The following is a 25,139-nucleotide window of genomic DNA, read 5'->3' on the forward strand; positions in this document are numbered from 1 at the left end:
ATTGTTTATTTCTTTTCTTTTAGTGACAGAAAAAGTGATAAAAACTGGGATGCTTAACATGGAAAATGCTGTTCTATTTCTTGGGACAAGTCGGTTTAAATTTGATGCCCTTGGATGCACCGTTGGATTTCCACAGTCCCCAATGTTGTTCCACTCCAGGAGCTTTCCAGGGTGTATCTACGCTATCGAAGAAGTAATACTTTATGCTCTTGTCGATACATTGAATGTCACTGACATATGTTTGAAGATTATGAGTGCTGGGTACGGACTGCCCATTAGTAGCACCTGCTGTTGGCCAGCCAGTTTCGCCAACAATCAGTGGTTTGCCTTTAGCATTCTTCTTCAAGTTGTTATACTGGAGTACCAGGTTTTGAGCAGCTTGAGAGGCTGGTACTTGACCAAAGTATGGATGAATGTTAGCTACCAAAAAGTCTGAAGCACTGATGACGGCTGAAGTAAATGACGGCGGTATCTCACAGGTACCGACCAAAAGACTGTGTGATTTGACTTTGGATTTGACATCCTTGATTTTCGCGGCCAATTGGGATGAGCTGATAACTTTGTTGAACAACACTTCGTTTCCAACCAACACTCCAGAGATGTAGGACGACGACAGCTTGTTTGAACTGAGAGTGTGCGTCAACGTTTTGACTTCTGACAAATAGTTGCTATTATTGCCTAAGTGATAGTCGATTGTGTTATAATTATGTCTTGATGGAGCATTAGGATTTCCAAGTTAGTCTTACCATCTATCCAGACGGCGGTTAGAACTGTCATTCCACCTCCTGCGCTTTTGATAGCCTTCAAAATAAGATCCAGCTGATTGCATTGCTGAGAGTATGTTCGGATATTGATGATACCGTTACTTTTGTATTTTTTTACATCCTTTGTGATGGTTGACTGAGACTTGCAAAGGCCATTAGCATCCAAAGCGTTATAACTAGAATTAACATTATTACCTTGCCATTTTTTATACGTGAAGTTATTTAATAAACAGTATCTTACGTTATACCATACAGCGATGAGCCTCCAGGTGCATGAACCACGTCGTGAGACTTCTTAGCAGGAGCAGATACCACTACAGACGAAAAAGCCAAGAGTCCAATGGCAACCGAGCTGATAACCCGCATTTTTGATGAACAGGGGAGAACACATTTAGAGATGCCCACTTATATACCGTGATTGACGGGTATCGCTGTCTTGTGATACATTGCGACTTAATGAAGTCCGGTGCGACAAATCTGCAGCCTATTCTTCTCTGACGATATTCCCTTTCCTGCAGCAGTAAAGATCGAAAAATAATATGGAAATACACCAAAAGCATTCGGATAATAACAGATACTTAGAAGCAAAGAAAATATCATCGAAAGGAATTGACTATGCTGGTATTATCCCGTTACGACGGGACCCGCTATGCACTTTAATCTGTAACACATGGCTTTAACGCGAGTCTATAGCTGAGTGACTGGGATACATTCAAAGAGTTGAATGGCCGATGGCGAAGAATTTGAAGGCCTTTTAACCAGACCGAAGCCATACCAGAGTGGATCTGGCTAGGTGATGGCCCTGATGTTACGACAAAAACCAACATGTCTATATTCGGGCAGTTTCATTGCTTCAGTCGAAAATGCCAGAGGATATTATAAATTTGAGCAATTTTTGATATCACATATTCAAAGGTTGAACGAATAGCTTGGAGTTTACATTGTTATGAAAGTTGAGTATCCAACAAATGTAGAGAACGTGTTACTGTTGCAATCCATATAGAAGAGGCTGCATTTTTAGTACTTTGACCTATGAATCTTGAAATGCTTTAACTATTGGATGACGATGACACGGAGGCAGCTAAATTTATTTTAAGAAAACATAGAAGGAATTTGTAAACGGATCGCCCTTTCGATAGAGGATTGCTATTATAAGCTTTATGGAGCATAAAGTTACATTTGATGAGGAGGAAGTCACTGGCTTATACATACTGTGGAAAGTATTTTGCAGTCCACAATACTGTCTTCACCTTTCGTGCGATTGATGCTGGTTATCCTATAGTGGACATGGGTTGACTAAACTCAACGTGTATTGTTAATTACTTTGGCAGCATGTTATTGCATGCAAATAAGTGAGACTTCCCCACTAAATCTGATTACTTATGATATTGGTAATAACTTAAGCAGAGTTGCAATGGCCATTTGCCAAAAGTGAACAATCAAAAGATAAACCCTGACTTTATGTTTTCTACTGTATCCGGATGGTAACGAAAAAAAAAACTATTTTTTCCACGTGACTTGAGGTTCTTATTGTTGTGGAACTGAGTAACGCTTTGGCTGATCTGAGAAAGCTCTTCTTATAGGCAGTTTGTCTCTTGACCCAACGAAGCTGCTTATTTTGGAAGTCTAGAGCCAATTGGCTTTAGAGGAACATCAGGACCTATGTACACTTGATCTTCACTTATACCTGGAAATATTGCCCGAAGTTTGGCAAGCATGGACGCTCGAACGATAGAACGCGAAGAAGACTCGGCGCATGTTTTGAACGGATTATTTCCACTCACTTGACGCTAGGATATGACGAGGATTGTGATCTAGAGAAAATTATTCCACTATGTCCATGCCATTGAGGGACAAGACTATGAATTCAGGGGCTTCTAAATTTTTGCTGATCGGTATTACACATTTGATCACGAATCCATTCGGTACAAGCGATATTTAATTCAGCGCCCCACTCGCTTGAATTTTCAGCATGTCTCGATATTATCTACATCACATTCTAATGTTAATATTAATATTAATATATTAATTGAGCCTTAGCCTAGGAGGATGGATTGTAGCATATATTGCCTGACCTATTTCCTTTCTGCAAACCAATACTGGAATTCCAAAAAAAAATTATATTATATTAACATTGTGTGCATGCAGCAAGCACAACTGCGCTTGATATTTACTGAAATGCGTACGCTCGTAAAAAAAGCTTGCTGTATTCCCACGCGGGTCGAAATATATACTAATCATCAACTAATATAATAATCTATATAGAATATACTCGATAGTAGCTACTCGTTTCCTCTGTCCTGTTTTTCCTTGAACTAGTTATCCCACAGTAGAACCAACGCCAAACTAAGAAAACCCCAATAATCAAATGTAAATGAATTGATGGTCGCATGTTCTTCGCATTTGAGAAATCATAATCTAGGAGGGCGTTTACTCAGGGCTTTTGCTCAATAATATGGGTTTATTAAAATGGAGTCGAAATGAAATTGTGTGAAGCAACAATGTCTAAAATATTGCACAGAAATGATGGGCTCATGTTTCAGTATATTTGCAATTTCTGGACAGGCGCCATATAGCTGCGTGCATCAGACCATGACAACATATAAGAATAAGTAACTGCTGCAGAAGAAATTGTAATGCATTGCTAATGACTTGCCATATTATTAAAACATGAAAGCAAGGATGCCATTTCCTTGCAAAAAGGAATTCCCTAATAAGGATTATTTATCAGTAGAATTCTATTTACAAAAAAACTACGCTCCCTTTGACAAACTTATGATCAGCACAGCTGTAAGCCAAAGTTATCTTATCAGGTTACGTTCGGGAGCAACAATGATCAATCTTATATGTAGTGACCTTAGGATAGCGCACTATTTATAAAAAATCTTTGTTTTTTTATTCAAAGAAGACAATCTATATGCTTCTATGAAATTTTTAAGCAACTTGGACAAAGCCTTCCTCGAAAATGTGAAAATTGAAACAGTCAGACTTGACTTTATGAATGAGTAATTTTTACTGGTTCAAAAAATATCGGAAGCGCAGTTGGTTTAGTGGTATAATTACCGCCTGCCACGCGGTAGACCTGGGTTCGATTCCCGGACTGCGCAAATCTTTTTGTTCTTTGAGCAAAAAGTCAATCTTTTCTTGTATATCTCTGGTACTGTGTACTCTAGTGGGCTACGCCGCTGAATTTTTTTTTTCCTTGAGGTATGCGCTAGGTTGAACTAGTTAATTTTCATCAATGAAGGGGTGTTTTTGTTAATCGTCCTTGACAAGAAGACGCTTATGTGTAGCTAGTTGTAGTATACTACAAGCTTCGGCCCTTGGTACGTGAATTGACTTGAAGGGCAGAGGCGCCCAGATGTTTATAAAACGAGAACCTGGGCTCAGATACTATGATCTTTCAACTTTGACAGGTAACCTTTTTGGATATCGGCAAACCATTTTTTTTTTTTTTTTTTTTACTTTTCGATTGTATGAGACCTGTGACCGATTTATAAACAAATGCTAAGCTAAATTGACCTCACCATGCGATGATATAACTAACTAGCATCTAGCATGAAGTTTGAATTCATCGTGAAATGTTGGAGCTAAGCTTGCATAATTAGTAGGCACCTCATTGAAAAAGGATAATTAACGGTATTGTTGTTCAAATCTGTTTACACCCACGCCTGAATTGTGACGCTCAAGAACGACAGCCGAGGATTCTCCACTAAAAAAAAAAAAAAATCTGTTATGTGATCGGCGACCGGATGATAGGAAGGCATTAAGTTCAGCTCAAAAACGATTAACTTGAAGGATGCGACTGCGTGACTCCTCAATTTTGAGTGGTCAGGGAAGAGATCGATCAGCATTTGATCCCTTCTCGTATTGCAATATAAGTATACGGACCCCTCTGTCTTTCTTTATCCTTTCTCTTCGCTTCTACCTAAGTTCAGTCTTTACTGCAAGTTACTGTTTGTTTTCAACAACTTCGGATTTAAAGACTCCAAACTAGTAACATTTCTAGGACCCTGAATTGGTTGGCCCCTTAACAGAGCCTCCGCTAACTCCTATACACAAGGTCAGCCGCAAATTCTTGAGCAGTGATATCTTTTGGTTGCAGATTCGTCACAGACTGGTAACATTTCTCTCATATAGCAGTTGACATTGCAACATTTCGACATTCCCTTTGGAGTTATTACTGTCAAAATCCAGCTGAGGTTGAATTCGCAACCACGCATTATCACCAAACAGTCGTTCACTTCTTTTCTGACAATTCAATGGATATAGCACAGTTCAGACCAAAGATATTAGGTTAGTATTTTATTAAAATATATCGAAAGCAAAACATATGAGCGTAATTTGTGGAAAATCAAATTGAGTTGAAGGTAGCAGAAAGTCATTGTAAAAATTGATATTTCTCAATGCGATCATACAAAATATCTAGTCTGGAAACCAATGATGCAAGAAGCTAAAAACTTTCTTTCTTTTGTTTCTATCCAACAGACATATTGAAAGTGTCGGATCTCTCTATGGTAACAGCAAAGAAAGTGCGTACTCAATTGGAGCAAAATTACAATATTTGTTTGAAGGATCATAAGAAAAGCTTAGAGTCTTTGGTTATGGAATGCTTTTACGAGCTTCAGGATCAGCATGGCAGTGTATCAATGCACGAAGGTAGCGACGGACGAGATTCGAATATTATGCTAACGACATCTGTGAGCTCTCCCGAAACCACAACAATATCAGATGATGGCAAATCGATGTTAATGGGTATGCAGTTACCGGACTACGATCCATTTCAACAACACATTGGTTCATATACTCTCAACGACTTCTCAATGCCTACGTCTCAATATACTACATATTCAGAAGCAAGTAACCTCCACAGTCATATGATGAATGTACAAAATAACGGCATAGACTTCATGCCTGAAATAAGATTAAGAAACCAGAAAATTCCGACGCAAGGTTTTCAGTCGCAGAGCCCAGAATCTTTCAGCAATGTAATGTCGCAAGACCCTATGGCTAATTTCCAAGCTCATTTATCCTCAAACTATCTTCCATACTACACGTTCTCCTCTTCTGCGCAACCTGGCCCCGGCATAAAAGCGCCTGAGACACCACAATACCATATTAGCCCTACTTCTTATGGGCAGTTCCATCAAGCTTACGACACACAGTATAGAGTGCAGCAAATGAAGCAACATGAGATGGGAGGACCTATACTGAGCACTCCAAATAACCAGTTACAACATAACAGAATACAGCAGCAGCCATACGTAGGCAGTGGCCACGGTAATGGACAATCGTGGCCACTCACGATAGCCAAGCTACGGCAGATGAATATGAAGTCAAATATAAAAAAGAACGTTGGGAAGGCTAAAAGAAAGAGACGTACTGCTGCCATTGTTGACGATCCGAACGCTCCTCCGAAACCGAAACGAAATACTGGACTGAACAAACCACTGATATTGAGTCCCATTTTAGCAGCTTTCACAGGCGTGTCAGAAGTAAGCTAAGGCAGCTGTATATCATGTTGAATTATTATCAACTGGCTAACTTATGTTGGTGTAGCTTTCAAGGCCAGAAGTCGTAAAGAAGCTTTGGAAATACATCAAAGAAAAGGATCTACAGGATCCAACTGACAGAAGATATATTCTCTGCGACGTAGAACTGAAGAAAATATTCACTCAAGATCGTGTAAATAGCTTTGCCATGAATAGGGATTTGTCGGCCCACTTATCCAAGAAATCCGATCCAGAGCCTACTACGGCTCCTACACTTGAAAAAACAGACTCAAATTACACTCTAGTCAGCTCCAGTGCTATGACTCCACAAACTCCAGGTATCAGCATGTCCGGAGAAGAGGATTTCACGGATGTGGCTAAGTCTGAAGAATTAAATGCAATAGATATAGAGCATCTCGTGCAAAGCATGGCACCAGTGAACTCTTGACGGTAAACCCCTCGCCATGCCTGCTTGATCCACTGTTGAATATTCTGTCGAAGGAAGCTTTAAAAATTGAAGTGTTGACCTTGCCATTTTCACTTCTTAATAGTTATATAGAAACAAATGTGTGTCTGGATACTTTATTACATGTAAATAAAAATGTGATGATTGATTTATAAACAAGACGGAGAGCTAAGTGATAGCAAAATGGTAGCGAGGATACTTGAATTTCTATGCCAGCTTGCCTAAGGTCGATTTAGTGACAGTCGCCTCAGCGTCAGAAGGTAACGTTACGGTCTCCGCTTTAGCTGGGGCTAATGGAATATTTTTTGGCTTGGCAGCTGAAACACCTAAAGGCTCATGAGTGGAACCCCTTCTGCCATGACCGTGGGCATGCTGATTTTGATCTTCAGTAGGCATTTGGTCCTCGGTTAAAGAGATGAATTGAGGCATTTCGAAGTTCAGGCTAAGGAAGTGAAAGGCACTTGTGAAGGCAAGCTTGCTCGTCTTAAATACGCCTTTTTATGCAGAACAAAGTGGATCGTGTGATTTTGGTAGGTGCAGACCCTATCATCATGACACAAATGGTAAAAGGGAAATTTACAAGGGACCCCTCATGAGTGGTTGAAATTATTTGAAAGGGTGGAAGTGGAGAAGTGTCTCCTCTTGAGCTCAATTTTAACAAAAGCAGTGGGTATGGCTTTCTATCAACAATCATGCGTTTACATTACATATCTGTTATGGCAGCTTTGAAACCGTTCAAATATTTTAGAGTGTCTGATATTCATGTTGTAGTAGTTATCTGCACATTCTTGTTCTACAATATCATTTCTATTGGACACAAACAGATATGTCCATAGAAGGTAGACCGCGGTCGTTATATAGAGCCAGTTTTCTCACCATTTCAAGCAAATCCTCATATTCATTTTGACATACGAAGATCCTCAAACTTCTGAAACAATGATCAAGACCGTATTTTTTGTATTCTCCCTTACGCTCATTGCCGCTGTAAAGGCAGAAGGCTGTTCTGGTGCGGCCACCATAGCCTCACAAGCAGATTTAGATGCCATCGGTTCTTGCAAGACATATACTGGTAGCATCACCATCGATAATTTGAACGCTGAAACATTGCAATTAAAGGGAGTGGAAACTGTCACAGGTGATCTGTTAGTGAAGAACAATGCAGCTCTGTCAAGCTTTAGTGCACCAGTTTTGCAAACCGTTCAAGGACAATTGGAACTTTCAAACCAGGTCCACCTTGGAACTTTCCAGGCTCCTAAACTTCAAACAGTTAACGGCCTCACCCTGAGTGTACTTCCTGAACTCATGGACCTTGGTTTCTTGAATACGATCAACGGCTTGAACAAATTGTCACTTACCGATACCAGAGCAGTCAATATTCAAAATGCCAACATTAACGGTCTGCAACAACTCACTTTGACCAACAACAAGAATTTGACATCTATTCAATTCCCTGGTCTTATGAAGGTGGATGGAGAGATCTTCATTACTGCAAACAGTGCTTCATGCGCTCTCGAGGTATTTTTTCATTCGCAATGTTATTTCGAGGAAGAAATCATGCAAATTAAACCCTTTCTTTTTTTATATAGCTCCCCAAGCTCACGTCAGCAAAGTCAGCCACCTTCCGTAACTTGAACAGCTTCGATGCTTCAGCGTTATCCGAAGTTTCACAAGACTTGTCTTTCAACCAGAACAACATGCAACAGTTGTCAGTGGATGGTTTGAAAACTCTGGGAGGCGCTTTAATTGTGGTGGACAACAATCAACTTAACAAAGTTTCCATGAATCAACTTACTCTTGTGGGTGGAACATTTTCTATTGGTAACAACAGCAACCTTGTCAACATCGACGGATTCCCCAAGTTGGAGCAGGTACGAGGCTCAATCGACCTTTCTGGCGCCTTTGACAAGGTCGATATTCCAGCTCTCCAGGATGTGCGTGGTGGCATGCGCCTTCAAACGACTAGCAGTTCATTCCAGTGCAATGGCTTAGATAACATGCGTGTTACCGTCATCAAGGGTACCTCATTTGATTGCAAAAGTAATCTTGCAGCAGACCAGCTCGCTCCTACTGTCGGTCAAGGCAGTGGTACTCAGGTGAATTCAAAGACTGCACCAAAACAAGATTCTGCTGCAAGTTCTCGTCTCGGCGATATGCAATCTTCCTTATTTGCTTTTTCCATGTTCCTTGGCTACATTCTTCTAGGATAGTCACATATGAAATAAAAAACTTGAAAGCATCGTTTACATAACCTAACAAAACGAAAGAAAAGAACGCGCTCAACACGGGAAAATTCACCCAAAATGGTGCAAAATCCATGAATGAACGAATGAGTTTTATTTACATTTAAAGTAGATGAGGTTCAGAAATGGGTAAACAATGATGTTGTTGACAGCCAGCTAACAAAATTATCTAAATTTTGAGACACATTGGAACACTTTATGTCCAGAAGCATGCATATGTCGTCATAGCCTGACTAGGCTAATCATCATTGACATCCAACAGCCTTTTGCTCCATTCATACACTACGTAGCTAATACTGGCTGCCGGAACGACCTAAATGGAAATATCAGCTACTAGCTCTCAAATCAACGGTGTTGCGAATGATGAAACAAAAACATACCTTGATGAGGGTTGGCGTCAGCCCAGCATAGAACCCTATGAGGCCTTCCTTTTTAAATGTGTCGCGAGCACAAGCCCAAGCTGCTCCAGGCGTTCCTTGAGCTTGAAGCCTTTAAAAAAGACGTCAGAAACTTGGTTGTAGACATGCTAGCTCGGACATATTTCTTACCTCGTTCGTATCATAGAAAGTGGATATACACTAGAGGCACCTATACTGCCACTGACGATGCCACAGCCCCATAGAACAAACATGCTTGGTGTCTTCTGTTTCTCCTCGCTTTGATCTAATTTCTCGAGGTATGATGTTTTGAGTGTATCGTAGATGCCCATATCTAGGGCCTGGTACGGAAACACGCCTATTAAACCCAGCGTCTGTCAAGGATCGATGTCCGATTAGTGAGGGGTTACATAACCTATCAAAAAATGATAGAGATTCTTACCAGTCCTGGCCAGAATGCCAAAAAGCCACCGTTGCGATACATTTGACGAGCTGTAGTGGCGATGGTAGATTTCACAGCTTTTGAAAGCTTAGGGTCGACGTTACTGGAATTCGCGAAGGGTTGCGACTGTATTCGAATCTTCAACGTCTCTACCGGGTAGATGGCGAACTGGCTGATGATGCCTGCTATTCCACCGGCAGCGAATCGTGATGCTGTTGATATGTGATTCCTGTCATCGAGACCCTCAATTTTCGAAAGGGCCACTTTTGCCTTCTCAAAGGACCAAAACTTGATGGCTGATTCTGGAAAAATTTTAGCCACATTCAGGCCATTTCCTACAAAAAAGGCTCGAAGACCGCCGCCAGATTCATAGATAGTGCGAACAGCTTGTATAAGAGAAGTTCGCGGTGCACGTTTAAGTAGTGAATTAGATGGCTCTGCAACTTCCGCAACATAGGTGATAAGATGGATCTTTAAACGATCCAGAGGTGCGGTGCAGGTACGAGAGATGGCTCCAGCAAATCCTCCAGCCAAAAGGTATCTCATGGCATACTGGGCTGTTTCATCGTTAGGTGGAATGACAACGTCTGCATCTTGGTTCAGTTGCGTTGAAGTGTTATAGTATCGGAAGACTTCGACGATGCTAGTGGTATCTCGTGGTAGTAGCTATAGTTCCGAATACGGATTAGTGGTGACGGTGAGAATTATCATAGGTTAGTGTTTTGGCTCCGAAAGTCAAAGAGGAAAGGATTACTACATACAAGAAGGTAATCTCTCCACTCTGCAAAATCAATCTGTCCGTCGCCGTCCTGATCCATGGCTCGTACAAAATCGTCCACTTCCTTGTCCGTCGCAGCCACTCCGCCTCGTCTAAGCGCCGTTTTGACCTCTTCTCGCTGCAAAACTTGATCCCCACTTCGGTCTATTTGCTCGAACAAATGCCACAGTTCCTCTTCCTTTCCCACAACGTAGGTCTCGAACTCGTCAAAGTCGACCAGGCCATCTTTCGATGTGTCGCACTTTTCCACTAGCTTTTTGACGATATCGTTTCGTTTCTGAGCTGGCAACTGATACGTCAGTGTCTGAATACCTTTGAGGACCGACTCTGTATCCAGGTAGCCTGTCTGTGGATTTGCTAGGGCGGAAAAAAGGGCTTTGAGGCGAGCGTCTCGTCTTTTGGGCTCTTCAGCAAAGTACGGTTTGGAGTTTCCCGATAGTACTTTTGGGTCGTCTGGACCTTCTACCATAGTGCGAAGAGAATGGTATATTAGTTATATGGCAGAGCAAAAAAGAGGAAGAGGTATTTTATAAGTGTATTTGTAGAGTGAGAAGAAGTAGAAAAGTGGTGGGGGGGAGCGCTCGGGAAACAGCACGACTTAGCGGTTATTTGCTTTTTTGGATTGTTGAGGTCACAATATCAACATCCATGGTCTGTGCACAACCTAAGCAGCGGATTTCAGAGTACCATTCATTTGACATGCCAACCATCGAGAGCAATGGACCCTGTACTGTTAGGTCTTTTGTGGGCCTGCTATCTTTTCGTTTTGATAACATTTTAAGGCGATATATTCGTGGATGAAACATTATGGGTAGTGATATCATGGAAGCCAGGCGATAGGCAAGCAACAAGTCGCTTCTTCAATTTTTTTTTTTCCCTCATACATTTCAAAGGGACAGCGTCAAAAGTAAAAGCCAAGGAATGAAATGCATGAAAAGCTATGGTATCTCATTACCATTATCAGCGCTTTCGTTTGGTGATAATCCATTAAGTTTGCTGGTGAAGAAAAGCGTGGTTTTTGTATACGACAACGTGCCTTGATGATTTCCTTTTATTTGCGCCGAGGGGGTAAACAGACATCCAAGTTCGAGAGGTATTCAGAGTGTTTTTCTTGCTGGAATCATATTTATCTATTCTTGTTCAGAAAAGAGTGGACATGCCACTCTGACTGCGCGCGCATGCCATCCATCGCTACATAGTCCCACGTCGGCTACGTTATTACGGTATTTGACGACTTAAAAACCATATGTGAAAAGCAGTTTGATCTGCTTAGAAACTAGTTTATTCAAAGGTTCGTAGGAACTTGTAAATTGAAAAAGTTTATCTGCTTTAGCAATAACCACGAAATTCGGCATTGACAACCCAGTAGTCACGGGATTTCGTGCAAGCAGCACAAAATACCTACTACGGCGACTACCAGCAACATTCACAGCGTTCTTCGTACACACATCCCTGTTTCAGCTCAGTTATTTTTCTAAAAGCTGCTAATGTCTGGAGACGGACCTGCTTCACCAACCGGGAGATACTTACCGTTGGGAAAGAAGTCTAATACAACGAACAGCATTAAGTCACAAGGTCCTGGAAGTTAGTATGGTTTCTAATTTAATTAAACGTCCATGTCATGTTAGCATGAGCCTATTCTATACCCACAGCGAACCTCAACGGGCAATGTTGCGATTCGTTTTAGGCTATGATGCACGAAAATGTGGATCTCGGGCTTAATTCCGATGATCGGCATGCAAGTTGATGATGGCAACTCAGCGTTCCGTAGAGTCAGACACTAATATATTCGCTCTCCTTTTATCCTATTGTAGCTGGAAGAGGATATCAAACAAGAGCAAGACTACTGACCAGTAAAGTTTCGGCTCCTCGACCAATAAACTTACCAAGTTTACGACGAGAACATGCGGGAATGGAAACGACAGCACCTGTGGTCCTTGGTACAGTTTCTGGCTGGGGATCACCATCGTCTTCGCCTGCTTTGATCACGTCACCTGGAAAAGGTGGCGATTCTCGCGTCAAACCTCAATCTCCTATAGCCACGGTCGACACGAGTGCAACTGCGGCACAGCTGCGCTCACCATCATCGTCCGTTCTTATGCTCCAGAGAGAAAATGGATCTCCAAGTTTAACAAACTCTGGCTTGTCTCAAGGATCACCAAAGGGATCAACACTATCACCGCAAGTACAATCACAGCCTGTAACGCGAGCCTGGGCCGTGCCTACTACGGTCATTCCTACCGCGGAAAAAAAATCGTCTGATTTCCCCACTGCAGCGGAAACGATGGACCACTTGAAACGTATGTATACTGATCCCAACCTGGCATTCGCTCAGTAATGACGAGAATGGTTACTTATAAAATGCGTTTCTTTCCATTACATAGCCGAAGATAAAAAACTCCAGGTAAACACCATCGTCCTCGAACGATATGCAAATCATTTCTTTTAACCATTGTGATTTCGTAGAAGGATGAAAGCTCAACTGTCGATAGGAAAGGCTCTGTTAGCAGCCATATGGAAGGAAAATGGGACGAGGTACAGTCATTACATTAGATGGTCTTATCATATGCTTACTGCTGTAACTATGTTTATCATAGATGGAAGATGAAGCTTTGGATTTCTCCGCCCCAGTTCTTGAATTCGCGGACGGCACAACGGTGACTGTGCAACAGAAGGCGGATGATAATGACAGTGATGTTCAGCAAGAAGAAGAGACGGTAACGCCAGCTGATCGGTTCACGGATGATTACGACCGAAGCTATCATGCACAATCCAGGCACCATCCGCCATTGTATGACACGGGTGACGCTCGCCACAACGATCGTAACCATGGCTACCAACGCCCCCCTCACCAAGATAGCCGATGGAGGGGTCATCACGAAGGCAGAGGAGGTCCAGAAGATGATCACAATCCTCGCTATGATCGCCGAGGAAGTTATGAAAGACATGATGGCCGATCAACCTTTTTCGACAGACGAGACAGTGCAGGGAGACAGCCATCTTTCTATCACACGCAACGTCCTGGTACAGATCAATGGAAGGATAGCGAACATGATCCATCTTGGAGAAAGAATAGTTATCAACGACGGGCTAGTTCTGAAACACGCGATGAATTTCATCCTACATTACTGCAGCGTCCAAGGCGAGTGTCAGGTGTCAGCTCAAGATCCGATCACAGTGTACATGACGGTTCAGTTGATGTTGATCAAGCTCATTCTGAAACTATCAATGCTCATGGTCCAACTCCTGGCGAAATAGACCGTCCTCCTGAAGTTACCGCGGTACAAAAAGAAGTAATGATGACCGCAGCTGAAAGAGCGAAGAAGCGACGAGATGAAGAAGAAGCCGAATATATTGCTGCAAGAGAAAGGGCGAAACAAAAGGCACTCGAACTTGCAAAAGCTACCGAAGCAATCGAACCAGCGACATCCGAGCTGATCGGTCAAACGTCGAGCACTGATGATAAATCATACTCCAAATCAGAGGCTGATGCGAAGAAGGCTTCCTCTTGGGCTTCCATTGTCCGTCCTGTTGCTGGCAAAGAATTTGGTACAGCGCGATCAAACAGCTTACATCAAGAATCCAACACGGCGCCAAAGTCACCCGAAAAGCCTCAGAAGTCACTGTCCATATCCAACATCGATAAGGTCATGTTTTCAATCCGTCAAACTTTGAACGAAAAACGGTCAGACACAACTGAGTCGCCCATGGCATTCTCTCAATCGAATACAAAGCCCGCTGTCGATATTACAGCAAGCAACATGTCTGGTTCAGATGAAATAACAACAGAAGTCGGTGCCGAAACTGAATCCAAGCCTTGGACAGGTGAAGGGGACGCCAACTGGTTGGCTACTTCTACAGAAGATCCCACATTCACAGCTGATCCATCGTCCATTGTAACGGCAGAAACTGTTCTCAAAATAGAAATGATAACAGAGCCAGAAATGCAACGTGGAGCAGCGTGGTCAACGATTGTGAGTGATCTTGAACCATCGACCTGGAAGGTTGATGAGGCCAAGAAGTCAGCACCCGAGGGAACCAAGCTGGAAGATAACAGCAGCAAGGCTAAGATGGCAAATGCTGATGATGACTCCAAGAGTGAAGCAGAAGAAACTCCGGGTTTTAAGCAATGGAAGCGTTTCATGAAGGAGAATGCTGATCACGGATTTGAAGATAAGGAGAGAAGTGCACCCAACGACTGGAATGCTTATGCTAACACTTTACAAGCCGAAGCTCGAGAATTAGCAGCATCCAAAGATAGCATGTCAGAAACACCTGATAACTCTCAAGTGTCGCCGCCATTTGATGCAGAAGATTCGGAATCTCCAGCCGACCGAACAGACGGAAGTACGCGCGGTGGTCATCGTGGAAAATCTCGAGGAGGACTCCAGGAGACTCGTGGTAGAGGTCGTGGCAGTGCTCGCTTTGACTCAGGCTCGGAGTTCGAACGTGGACGAGGACGTGGCCGAGGACGTGGTCGTGGTGGTCGCTTTGCTCGTGACCTGACGGAAACACAAGACGCATCTTTAATGACAGAAAATCAGTCGCCGCCTACGCCCTCGAATAGCAGAGCTGATTCATCATCGTCTTGGCGACGCAATCCTAGTAGCGACGAGCAGCTCGATATCGAGGTGAGAATACCTCATCGACAGAAACAAAAGAAGCTTACCGCCAAAGAGAGACGTGAAGCAGAGTCAAAGGGTGCCACCACCGATAACGAATTTAAGGCATCAGCGGCTGGTGATCTGACCATAGCGAATAGCATATCGTCATCCACTCGACATATACCAAAGAAAGTCATCGGTGCTGAAGAAGAGCTTGATTTTGCAGACATATCACAATCCAAAGCCAGTACATCCAGAGGTCAGACTCACAAGTCCTCCAGTCATGTCAAAGATGTTAGCCATGCCGATTCACCCATGGAGACAAGTACCCCAGGATCACAGACAGAAGAATCTGGCGGTTCAGGTATGTCGTTATGTTTAGCCAAATCTGCCGTTTACGTGACCAGTGGACTTATAAAAACTCCTCGCTCTGGATCAGATACTGGCCGACAAACCCCATCGAAGAAAAAGGCACCAAAGAAAAAGAGTTCGCTTGGAGGATCAAAAACACCATTGTTCCCTCAAACTTTTGACAACATAGTTGGTAAACGACCAGCCACGATCAAGTTCAGATTTGAGAATGATACGGATGCTGATAAAGAAGTAGTAAGTTCAGGACAATTGACATGGTTCGCTCTATGAACGTGAAACACAGCTAACATTTGTTTATTTTAGGACATCCAATTTGATTCCTCGCCGGCACCTTCTTCGGAGTCCCCTAGAGTTGCCATAGAACATCAGCCTACTGAACGCATGAACTTGGTACTGACCAGTACCTGGGGTGTATCATCACCATTGAATGGATCACCCAGTTCTACTTCTCAGCATGACAGTGTTCTGTTTTCCAAAGACTTGGCGTCCCATATTGACTTGGACACCAGTGCTCTAGTTGACAATTTGGTTCATGGAAATTCTAGTGAGGATGTGGATTCCTCGCCAAGCTTTAAGGATCGATCGAAAGATGTTCATTCAAACTCCCCGTTGTCCCATGGTCATGGCCGATTTGGAAAAGGGCACTATGGCATGAACAGGCGTCATGATAGTCAACAGCAACGGCGAGTAGCGATTGATCCTCGAATGATGGGTAATACGAGTTTCCCCGTCATGATGTATCCCATGGCTATCAGTTCCCCTGCTGGCACCATGCCCAACAATGCGGTATACATGACCCCTGAGCAAACCGGTAAGTGTTGATAGAAAGTTTTACTTGTTATAATATGAGTGCTAAGGAAGCCCACTGCAGGACATTTTCCTGGCACGCCTGGTCAACCTCAAGCATCCCAGCAACAATCATTCTATTTGATACCACAGCAATCGTATGTGTCTGGCAACCAGTTTCTGCAACAACCATTTAACCAAGCCACGTCAAACCATTCGCAAAGTGGCAGTTTCATGATACCATTTGCTTGGCAGCCCAACAACCAGCGGAGCAGACCACCTCATTCACCACAAAGTGGCCTTGACCATAATAGCCCTGGTTACAAGAACAAAGATAAGAGCAAATTCAAAACTCCGGAGATGATGGCCAAGAATCTGTCTGGGCAGTATGACAAGAACAATGGCAATCAAGCGAGTTGGGCGTATCAACCAAGGGGTGGACCTGTGCCATTAAACCAACCGGCAATGGTGGCCGGCCCACCAAGCACCTACTTTAATAATGCAATACCGTCGTCGACTTATGGTGCGCGTGGAGGACGCAGTGGTTATAATATGGGACGACCGACGCGTGGAACAAGTATTGGGACTCGAGGGGGAGGATCAACCAACCGTGGTGGTGGTGGTGGATATCAGAACTGGCGATGAGCATATTACTGACTGAGCATTCCTTTTATTTTGTATTTTCCGTCCGCAACAATAATTTTTTCCTTTCTTTCAACGCAATACAGTTTAACCCAATTCTCCACATACCATCTTGCTCTTTACTGTTGGTTTTTACTGTAATTAACTCTTTTGCATTGTCTTGACGCACATTCGGACACATCGCCCATGTCCATAATCACGTCTCCCATTCCTACGGTTTTTGACACCCATGCAAATGACAAGACGACGGCATTAACCTGTGAATGGGATCATTGTTCAAAATCGTTTCCTGACCATGCCGCACTGTCGTCCCACTTATCACAAGGTAAATGATCCCATGCATTCTTACACCCTATATGTCACGTTACTGAAGGTAAGGGGTGGGGGTTTCCACAACCTAGATCACATTGGATGGAAACAGCCAGACTATCACTGTCTCTGGGAAGGATGTACGCGATCCAATATCAGGTCCCACTCTCGTTTTGCCCTGATGATGCACCTGCGAACGCATACAGGGGAAAAGCCATACACCTGCACACATCCAGGGTGCCTTCAAAGGTTAGACAACGGCCAAACCCACGAATATGGTGATGATAATCTCTCCCTTAACTTACCCCTTTTATTCAGTTTCAGCAGAACCGATGCTATGCTCAAGCATCGCAACACGGAACATGAGGAGGATGGCAACCACCGAAAGGTCAAGGAAAAAAGCGCTCTGGCTAAGCATCGCGCCAACTATTTGACGAAAGAGCGACGGCCCATCGATATGAGTGAAGCTAGTAACATTGAAGGAACCGAAAACTTTGTTCAGCGATATAAGGTGGTGAAAACCAAACTCAACCATATTTTAAGAGAAAATTCGGCTTTGAACGAGGAGTACATGGAAGCCACGAAAAAGCTCAAGCGACTGCGAACAGAGCGACGCGTATTATTGGATGTTTTAGCCGAGGCTGAGAAAACCTCGCACGACACTGCTGCAGAGCCTGCCGCAAGTCAAGAAGTCAAGGAAGATGAAGCAGATGACGAAGAGGACGAAGAGGAGATTGATGAATTAATGGATGAAGATGACGGATAACTTTTTTTTTTTTTAACCAAAAAAACCGCATGTATCCTTCATTTTCGTTTGGAGTTATTAAACGTACCGCCTTACTGCAATCAGGCATTGTAGAAATCAAGTGAAAAGAGAAAGAATAAATCGCATGCAAATTTGCTCTTTTCTTTTCCAGACAGACTTATGTAGTGAATAATGGTATTTTGAATGTCTATAGGATGGTTGTCCACTATGTGTTGGTAGGACATGCAACGTTCAAACGTTTCAGATGGATTGTTAGGCATACTACAAATTGAGTAACAAGGTATTGAATCAAGGCAAGCATGGCTTTTTTTTTTTTTTTTGATTTGGTACAGATTGGTTTATTGCGAATAACATCATTGTGTTATTCGTCTTGGCAAGACAAAGGTTTAAAGAAAAGATTTGTGAAAAAGCAGAAAAGAAAAAAAAGGGTCAAGTCAAGGATCTCGCAGAGACATGACAGTATGTAAACCAGGGTTACATACAAGGACCAGGACGAAGTAGAGAGGTAAGAGAAAGTAAAAGAAAAAAAAAAAGTATACTTCGAAAAGATAGAAAGCTACAAAAACCGAGGGGTTTCCAAAATGGAGAAAAAATTACAACAAAAATACGCAAAGGGAGGTTTCTGAAGCTAATTTGAATTGAGTCGAGTAAGAGGTTCCTTTTTTTTTTTTCTTTCTTCTTTTTTTCCATCTTCATTCCTGGAGAAGGATGTGTGTATTACTTTGGCCGAGAAAGGGTTCCAAAACCATGGGGATTGGTATCCATGCTTTAAATCGGCATATCCAGAGGTGGGGGGTGGGTAATATCTGTTGTTGGGGGGCAGATGCAAAAACAAGACTTTGCATGTCAAAGCCATCCAGAGATAAGTTTCCGAGTGCAAGAGGAAGAGTGTCCAGTTGTAGATAAGAGTATCAGGGAGGTGTTCATCACGGTGTTTCAAGTCGTGGCGTTCAAAGGGCAAATTACATTGCTCCCATTTGATTAGGGCAGCCCTTGACAGTCAAGTGGCGAACGAGAGCATCCTTTCGGCTGAAAGGCTTCTCGCAGTAGTCACAGTGGTAGGCTCGTTCACCTCGGTGAACCGTTGCCTCGTGACGGGTCAAGTCGTGACGACGATCGAAGTTCTTTCCACAGCCTTCGACATCACAGCAGAAGAGCTTAAGACGGTTGGGGTCGTGGACTCTCATGTGGGTTTGCAAATTGAAGCGACGAGAGAACATCATACCACAACCCTTACGTTGGCATTGGAAGCGCTTGAGGGGACGACCCGTGGCATCGCGAGTGGAAGAAGACTTCTTGCGCTTGGACTGAGAAGTAGAAGCAGAGTGGGGGACATATTCGTCATCGTTGTCCTGGTCATCTCCGCTGGAGGGATCCAAATTTTGTGAGCTGTTGAAGTAGTCATCGACGACATCAAACAAGGAGCGCTGTGAAGACTTTTGATGGTCTTCATTATCAGCCATACAGTCGTCAAGAGGAACGAACAACGAGTTGTTGTTGGTGGTATCTGTGGTTTGTTCACCGACATAGACAATCTGCTGATTCTGCTCTTGAGCAAGATGAGCGGCCTTCTCATTGATAAGGGTCAAGGGATTTCCGTCGAAACCAGCGACGAAAGGAGACATGTGGCTAGTGTAATAGCCCTCATCAGCAATGAAAGGAGACTTGGCCATGGTGGTGGCAGACTCTTCCTGACCAGAGATCATGGGAGTGTAAAATGGAGTGGGTGGAATATAAGGTGTAGCCGAATACATGGTCAAGGGAGATTCGATGGGAGTTTCCCACAACGATGCTGGTGTCTCACACAAACTCATATCGAGGTCCAAAGGCGAATTGAGAATGTTGCGCTGGCTAGGCGGAATGTAAGAGTGCTTGTGCGACTGAGCTGTATTTTCAAGACGAGCAAGAGATTTACGGCTAAGCACATGTGTTTCCCATTCGGAATCAAAGCTAGTGGTAGGCGAACTATCACAGGAATTCTTACCATGGGAGAATGACAGGGCATCTTGAGGCTGGTCATCGCCAAAGAGGACGGGATCCAAGAAAGCTTGGTCAAAGGTATCTTCAGACATTTTAGCTAAGGCAGAGTACTGCTGCTGAAGGGTATTGAACATTCACTGATTAGAAGAAGAAGAAGGTAAATTGACTTTTGCGCTCTGGGGCCGTTGTATTTATCAGCAACCGGTTGGAACCATTTTCAAACTGCGACAAAGACTGCGGCAGGCGGTTTGTCCTCCCCCAAAAAAATGACTCAGGTTTTTGCTCCCCCTTGGTTGAGCCCAAGCCTCAACTCTAAAAAATTTCGTAGCGTAGAGACACGTTGCCATGACAATGATATCCATGGTGATGTATTTTTATTCTAAATAAATGCTGAATAAATTCATTCCTTCATCGATGTTGCTGTAATACCTGCTGCAACGTCGATGCTACCTCTGACGTCCATTCCTCTGCCGAATAGTGGTCATTTTCGTTTGACGCACCTTCACTTCCGAATCCGCTAGCATTGGTTGCTTCCGACGGTCTTCTAGAGTACATGGAGTGAGAACCAACCGTCACACTGGAAGATTCCGTGTCTTGAGGAGGTAAGGACACCATGGATTGCGGTCCGAAGTAGCCTTCACTTTTCAATGCGCCTTGCTTTGCTGTACTGAAGTCCTCCGACATTCGGTAGGTTTGGAAGTCCACACCATGAGCACTAGTTGCAGGGCGAAATTCTCTCGATCGATTGAGAGAAGGTGTCATGTACACTGGTACTGATCTTCGTCGTCTGTCCTTTTCATTGCTTGTGCGGACACTCGCCACGGGACTACTTGAGCCGAACTTTTGACGATCCAAAAAGGTCGGACTTAGGGGGGAAACCGGAGTGGGCCGCTTGCTTTCGTCCATGGTCGATGCGTTAGACGGAGTAATCAGCGTCATACGTAGCGGCCCCTTACGGCGACCCCACCGAAGAGCTTCCCACTCCTCCCACTTGCGCATAATAACTTGGCTGCTATCAAAGTCTCCGTCATCTTCCGTATGGCCTTCATTGGCCTTGTCTCCGTGCACTCGGCGAGTGGCTCCCCATGTGAAATCATCAAAATGCCAGAATGCATAGATGGGCAGAAGGAAGTTCCATACTGGCAATGCTAAGATGTATATCTGATGGAGGGTTTTTTGAGTCGATGTAGTGACATTTAAATTGCTTCAAATGAGCCCTTACCAGTAACCATCCAAACATAGAAATTTTTCGCGTTGTGACCACGATGAGAATAGCGGGAAGTCCCAAAATAGCAACCAGTACCGCAATAGGCAGTATTTGAGGCTGACTGGACATAGCGCATACAACAATCACGTACACTGCCAAGACGACCGCTGCTGGCAAGATGGCCGTGCCAAGCAGGTCCATGAACACTACGAACTGCATGGATAGACAGGCAATGCCACAGAGATCAGATACAAGGACGAGTTCCATCAAATTATGAATCGTAGAATTGATCCAGCGTCGTCTTTGAGATAGCAAGACATGAAACGTATCAGGCACCACCGTTTTGCAAACCTAAGCCAAAACAATTTTTTTTAGTCTTAAAGGAAAAACGGACACGTCAAGCTGAGGTGTTTCTTCAGATCCAAATGACGGGACTTACGGCTTGTGGGAGAAACATCATTTGGCGCTTTGGGAAGGTGCGAAGCATCAACGTGGAGAGAAATCGATCTTCTCCCAAGAACAAGAGGTTCTTGGCATGCAGTGTAGTAACGACGTTTTGATTGTACTCTAAAACGATATCTGGATTCGCTAGCAACGGTACCCACGCTCCATTCTTGGGTGCTTTGATTCGATACATACAAAAGCATCCAGGCAAACAAGTAACACCACCGAACACAGATTCGAAGGCTTTTGCATAGTGATGCGAAATGTAGTATTCAAACACTGGGGACAAAAATAAATTGACAATTGCTTAGTACTTGGTGTGACATAGTGTGCTCAGAGGTGAATTTACCTTGTATCATAGTGACCCAACTATCGGTCTTGTTGGCGATACGTGTTTCCCCACAAAGTCCCATGACGGTAATGTCATTGACCATGGCGGCCACCATATGAGATAGAGAATCTGGAGCCACCATTGTATCTGCATCTATCTATAAAAAATTTAAAAAGAAAAACATTTTAGTACGTCATTGGAAAAGCTTATTGATGGCATCCTCTACAACTTACCATGAGCACCAGCTCAAATTTCTCAGGTGTAATACCTTTCATGAGCCAAGTTATTTTCCAGAATATTTCATAATCGAGCACAGACATGCGGTCGTTGAACAGAACACGTTGCAAAAAGCTCATCAGGATAAGCTGAGAATCTCGCTTGCCACGATTACCCGGCTTAGGTGAACTTTGCTCGTCCACTGTGCCACATTTGACAATAAGGATGGCTGGGTACATCTGACCGTCGCACATATAATGTCCTGCGTACTGTGGTTCCAAGAACGTCAATCATGACTCACACTATATCATTCTACTGTCCCCCAATGCTTACCACTTTAGCTATGTTCAGCTGTTTACCTCCTTCAGCAATTGCCATATATGTGCATCTCTTCGGCTCTTCCATTCCGCTGCACAGAGTTAACATGGACAAAAGAATGTCTGGTGTGGTCCGAGTATTACCAGATCCAGTGATCATACCGTCAGCTACGATAAAAAACACCTACGAAGCATCATTGGAAAAAAAAAAGTTAGCATATAGCCATGTGAAAGCCCATTCCCTCGACACTATTACTTACCTTGTGACGGTTCGAATAAGTTGTCCTCGCCAGTGAATCTAGGGCTCGTCGCATGGAAGCTTCACCTTCAGAATAGCAAGTGACCAGCATAAGAGTATATAGTTGGGTATCGACACTACCAGCATCAAACATGGTGGTGTTTTCTGATGAGGTACTAAATGAACGGTCCACTTTGACAGGCACAGAAGCAGGCGGGGGAGTATCTGGCTCTCCTTCAGATACGACAACGGGCGGTCGACGAATGGCAGGGTCGTTGTTTCCGCCAGCAACGGATCGCCAAGCTAAAATTTTACCTGACCTGCCTCCTGGTTTAACAAGTTTTGGAGCCACAAACCAGTGAAATATAGCCGCCATTGAAAATCGTACGACAATAAGACCAATGATGATGGCAAACATGAGACTGGTTATAAGCTGGCTGATAATGCAGCCCATGGTATCGCTCGATATGACTCCGCTGTAGTAACGTGAATTCATACAGGCCTCTGCTTGTTGAACCTCGCTCCAAGAAGAAAACAAGTACGATGCATCTTGTCCTCGTGCTTGACGGATAACCACGTCAGCTCTGTCGCCGAAGAACTTTTGTCCAGAAGAAAGGTAGTAATTGAGATTAAGAACTATTTGGGTACGGAAACCAAGCTGAATGAGTACGCCGTGTCTTTGAAAGTGGTTGTTTTTGTTTGGGAGTTTTTTTGTGAAATAAAATAAAAGCCATCTTACTTCCATCGCCCAATACAGTGAGATTGACTGGGTTAGCAGCATTTGCTGTTGGGCCATTAGGCTGCAGGTCTCTCCAGTCGTAGACTAAGGCTCTTTTGGACTTATAATAATGGTGAAGAGTTCGAAAAGGAATACAATTGGAATCGCCTCTTTGTAAAGTTCCACCTGCAGATAAAGGTTTAAGTATTGAACATGGGGAGGGGAAATTAGGAAAGTGGTGTAGAGTGGCATTTACCATAGGGACCAGGAACAATGCAATTTCCCAAAGTGCCTCGACCGTACCCTAGACCGGCATCATATTTTACACAAGCATTTGTCACGTCGGTATCAAACAGGGCCGTGAGATCCATGTTCTTGTAGTCAGAAGACATGGATATATTTTGGGTATTGAGAAAGGCTTGCATGATAGGGAAGGGATAGATGCGACCATGGACCACTACGTCTTCTCGATAGACGCGTTCACGGAGTTTGGTTGTCTGGTTGTAGAAAGAGTAGGAATCAGTCTCGAGATCGCTGCAAATGGTGTACTTAAGACCAAATGTTAGGAATGCCATTGCACCACAGCAGAACAAGATTATGTAAACCAATGTGACCTATAAGGCATTGAGTCAGTGGTGTTGAAATGGGTGTCAGAAAGATAAATATTACCTTTTCTCGCCAGGCCTGTTGAACCATTTTGGTGTTCTTTTTTAGGCATATTCGCAAGCAACAGCCAGGGAAGCAGCACGTTGCTAGCCGAGAGAGAATAACCCACCAGCTGAATCGGGCGAAACTGAAACCCTTTCGTTTCTGCATCGTCTCTGCATGATCCATGGCTCCCAAAGGGATTCGGATGATGCCACTGTTGGATGTAATGGCTCCTCTATGTTTGTTTTCACGACCGGTCTGCGTGGCAGCGTTATTCAATTGATCCATGGTCATTGAATGGGCCATGACCGACACCATGCCTGGTCGTGGACGATGGCGTTCAGGTCTAGTTAAAGACCGTTGCCTTGAAACCGAGGTTCCGCTCTTGTCGTTGAGGAAGGTCGCTGGTTGTAAATTTCTGGATTCGGATGTAGGCATTTTGGTCGATTCATGCGGCGGCGGTGGATTACTTGGACGTTCTACAGGCGATTCTGATCTTGAACCATACAGTGCAGATGCTAGAAGCTGATCTGAACTGAAACAATTGGAAGAATACGAAGGATTCGATTCTCCACTTGAGTACATGGACGGATATTCCATAGGCTGAGGCTGAGAATTTCTCCTGATAACTGGCCGCCGCCGCTGGTGGCGATCTGTACCTTGCATAGATGCAGTTATTATCTGTCCACCTCTTTGTTCAGCCATAAACTCTGCGGCTGGACTTGTATGGGATGAGTGAGGTTGGTCCATACGAATTTACTGGTACATGGATTATTTTTGCAAAAGAAATAAAAGAACTCTTTAAATTGTACGAATACAAAATTGTAACTGAAGGTACGATGAAAGAAAGTAGAAAAAGGGAAACCAAAGAGTCCCAATTGTTATGTCTTGTGTTTTTTAAATAATTCAAGGACTACTTAAAGCTGAATGGACGTATCGGGTTTCATACCAAGCCTTCGTTCTCTTATTCGTAAGCTGAATGGGAGAAATTGATGTTCGTTG

The 25,139-nt window shown here is 43.6% G+C and overlaps 9 protein-coding genes and 1 non-coding gene across 10 annotated transcripts; 5 read left to right on the forward strand and 5 right to left on the reverse strand.

The window, feature by feature from the left end:
* Positions 1 to 73: 73 nt before the first annotated feature.
* Positions 74 to 1,130, reverse strand: K450DRAFT_296607 (uncharacterized protein; the record flags this gene model as incomplete). The annotated part of the gene is made up of 3 exons (XM_051593642.1): positions 74 to 678; positions 747 to 940; positions 1,006 to 1,130. 3 exons carry the CDS (start codon positions 1,128 to 1,130, stop codon positions 74 to 76), a joined length of 924 nt encoding a protein of 307 aa, XP_051448816.1.
* Positions 1,131 to 3,800: 2,670 nt separating this feature from the next.
* Positions 3,801 to 3,871, forward strand: K450DRAFT_t10. The gene has a single exon. It is a non-coding gene; the product is annotated as a tRNA-Gly (tRNA).
* Positions 3,872 to 4,691: 820 nt separating this feature from the next.
* Positions 4,692 to 6,817, forward strand: K450DRAFT_220094 (uncharacterized protein). The gene is made up of 4 exons (XM_051585490.1): positions 4,692 to 4,827; positions 4,908 to 5,060; positions 5,253 to 6,259; positions 6,324 to 6,817. Exons 2-4 carry the CDS (start codon positions 5,027 to 5,029, stop codon positions 6,702 to 6,704), a joined length of 1,422 nt encoding a protein of 473 aa, XP_051448817.1. The 5' UTR covers positions 4,692 to 4,827; positions 4,908 to 5,026; the 3' UTR covers positions 6,705 to 6,817.
* Positions 6,817 to 7,404, reverse strand: K450DRAFT_220097 (uncharacterized protein). Its single transcript, XM_051585491.1, has one exon. The coding sequence runs from the start codon at positions 7,149 to 7,151 to the stop codon at positions 6,930 to 6,932; it is 222 nt and encodes a 73-aa protein (XP_051448818.1). The 5' UTR covers positions 7,152 to 7,404; the 3' UTR covers positions 6,817 to 6,929.
* Position 7,405: 1 nt separating this feature from the next.
* On the forward strand, positions 7,406 to 8,993 carry K450DRAFT_220099 (uncharacterized protein). The gene is made up of 2 exons (XM_051585492.1): positions 7,406 to 8,237; positions 8,309 to 8,993. Exons 1-2 carry the CDS (start codon positions 7,659 to 7,661, stop codon positions 8,927 to 8,929), a joined length of 1,200 nt encoding a protein of 399 aa, XP_051448819.1. The 5' UTR covers positions 7,406 to 7,658; the 3' UTR covers positions 8,930 to 8,993.
* A 2,863-nt stretch (positions 8,994 to 11,856) lies between these two features.
* K450DRAFT_220109 (uncharacterized protein) lies at positions 11,857 to 17,058 on the forward strand. The gene is made up of 8 exons (XM_051585493.1): positions 11,857 to 12,143; positions 12,374 to 12,859; positions 12,944 to 12,963; positions 13,029 to 13,094; positions 13,157 to 15,527; positions 15,603 to 15,769; positions 15,839 to 16,346; positions 16,407 to 17,058. Exons 1-8 carry the CDS (start codon positions 12,047 to 12,049, stop codon positions 16,964 to 16,966), a joined length of 4,275 nt encoding a protein of 1,424 aa, XP_051448820.1. The 5' UTR covers positions 11,857 to 12,046; the 3' UTR covers positions 16,967 to 17,058.
* On the forward strand, positions 17,013 to 18,318 carry K450DRAFT_276834 (uncharacterized protein). The gene is made up of 3 exons (XM_051593243.1): positions 17,013 to 17,288; positions 17,365 to 17,521; positions 17,591 to 18,318. Exons 1-3 carry the CDS (start codon positions 17,150 to 17,152, stop codon positions 18,036 to 18,038), a joined length of 744 nt encoding a protein of 247 aa, XP_051448821.1. The 5' UTR covers positions 17,013 to 17,149; the 3' UTR covers positions 18,039 to 18,318.
* A 24-nt stretch (positions 18,319 to 18,342) lies between these two features.
* K450DRAFT_220119 (uncharacterized protein) lies at positions 18,343 to 18,867 on the reverse strand. Its single transcript, XM_051585494.1, has one exon. It carries the CDS (start codon positions 18,732 to 18,734, stop codon positions 18,513 to 18,515), a length of 222 nt encoding a protein of 73 aa, XP_051448822.1. The 5' UTR covers positions 18,735 to 18,867; the 3' UTR covers positions 18,343 to 18,512.
* Positions 18,868 to 20,197, reverse strand: K450DRAFT_220125 (uncharacterized protein). The gene is made up of 2 exons (XM_051585495.1): positions 20,032 to 20,197; positions 18,868 to 19,255 (listed from the first exon to the last, which is right to left on the reverse strand). Exons 1-2 carry the CDS (start codon positions 20,056 to 20,058, stop codon positions 19,001 to 19,003), a joined length of 282 nt encoding a protein of 93 aa, XP_051448823.1. The 5' UTR covers positions 20,059 to 20,197; the 3' UTR covers positions 18,868 to 19,000.
* Positions 20,198 to 20,348: 151 nt separating this feature from the next.
* K450DRAFT_220130 (uncharacterized protein) lies at positions 20,349 to 25,003 on the reverse strand. The gene is made up of 10 exons (XM_051585496.1): positions 24,159 to 25,003; positions 23,746 to 24,103; positions 23,511 to 23,675; positions 22,794 to 23,407; positions 22,550 to 22,717; positions 22,234 to 22,485; positions 22,019 to 22,157; positions 21,665 to 21,948; positions 21,241 to 21,576; positions 20,349 to 21,179 (listed from the first exon to the last, which is right to left on the reverse strand). Exons 1-10 carry the CDS (start codon positions 24,885 to 24,887, stop codon positions 20,427 to 20,429), a joined length of 3,798 nt encoding a protein of 1,265 aa, XP_051448824.1. The 5' UTR covers positions 24,888 to 25,003; the 3' UTR covers positions 20,349 to 20,426.
* Positions 25,004 to 25,139: the final 136 nt, after the last annotated feature.

Source organism: Umbelopsis ramanniana (genome assembly GCF_025399195.1).
Source record: "Umbelopsis ramanniana AG unplaced genomic scaffold K450scaffold_3, whole genome shotgun sequence".
Classification (NCBI taxonomy): domain Eukaryota; kingdom Fungi; phylum Mucoromycota; class Umbelopsidomycetes; order Umbelopsidales; family Umbelopsidaceae; genus Umbelopsis; species Umbelopsis ramanniana.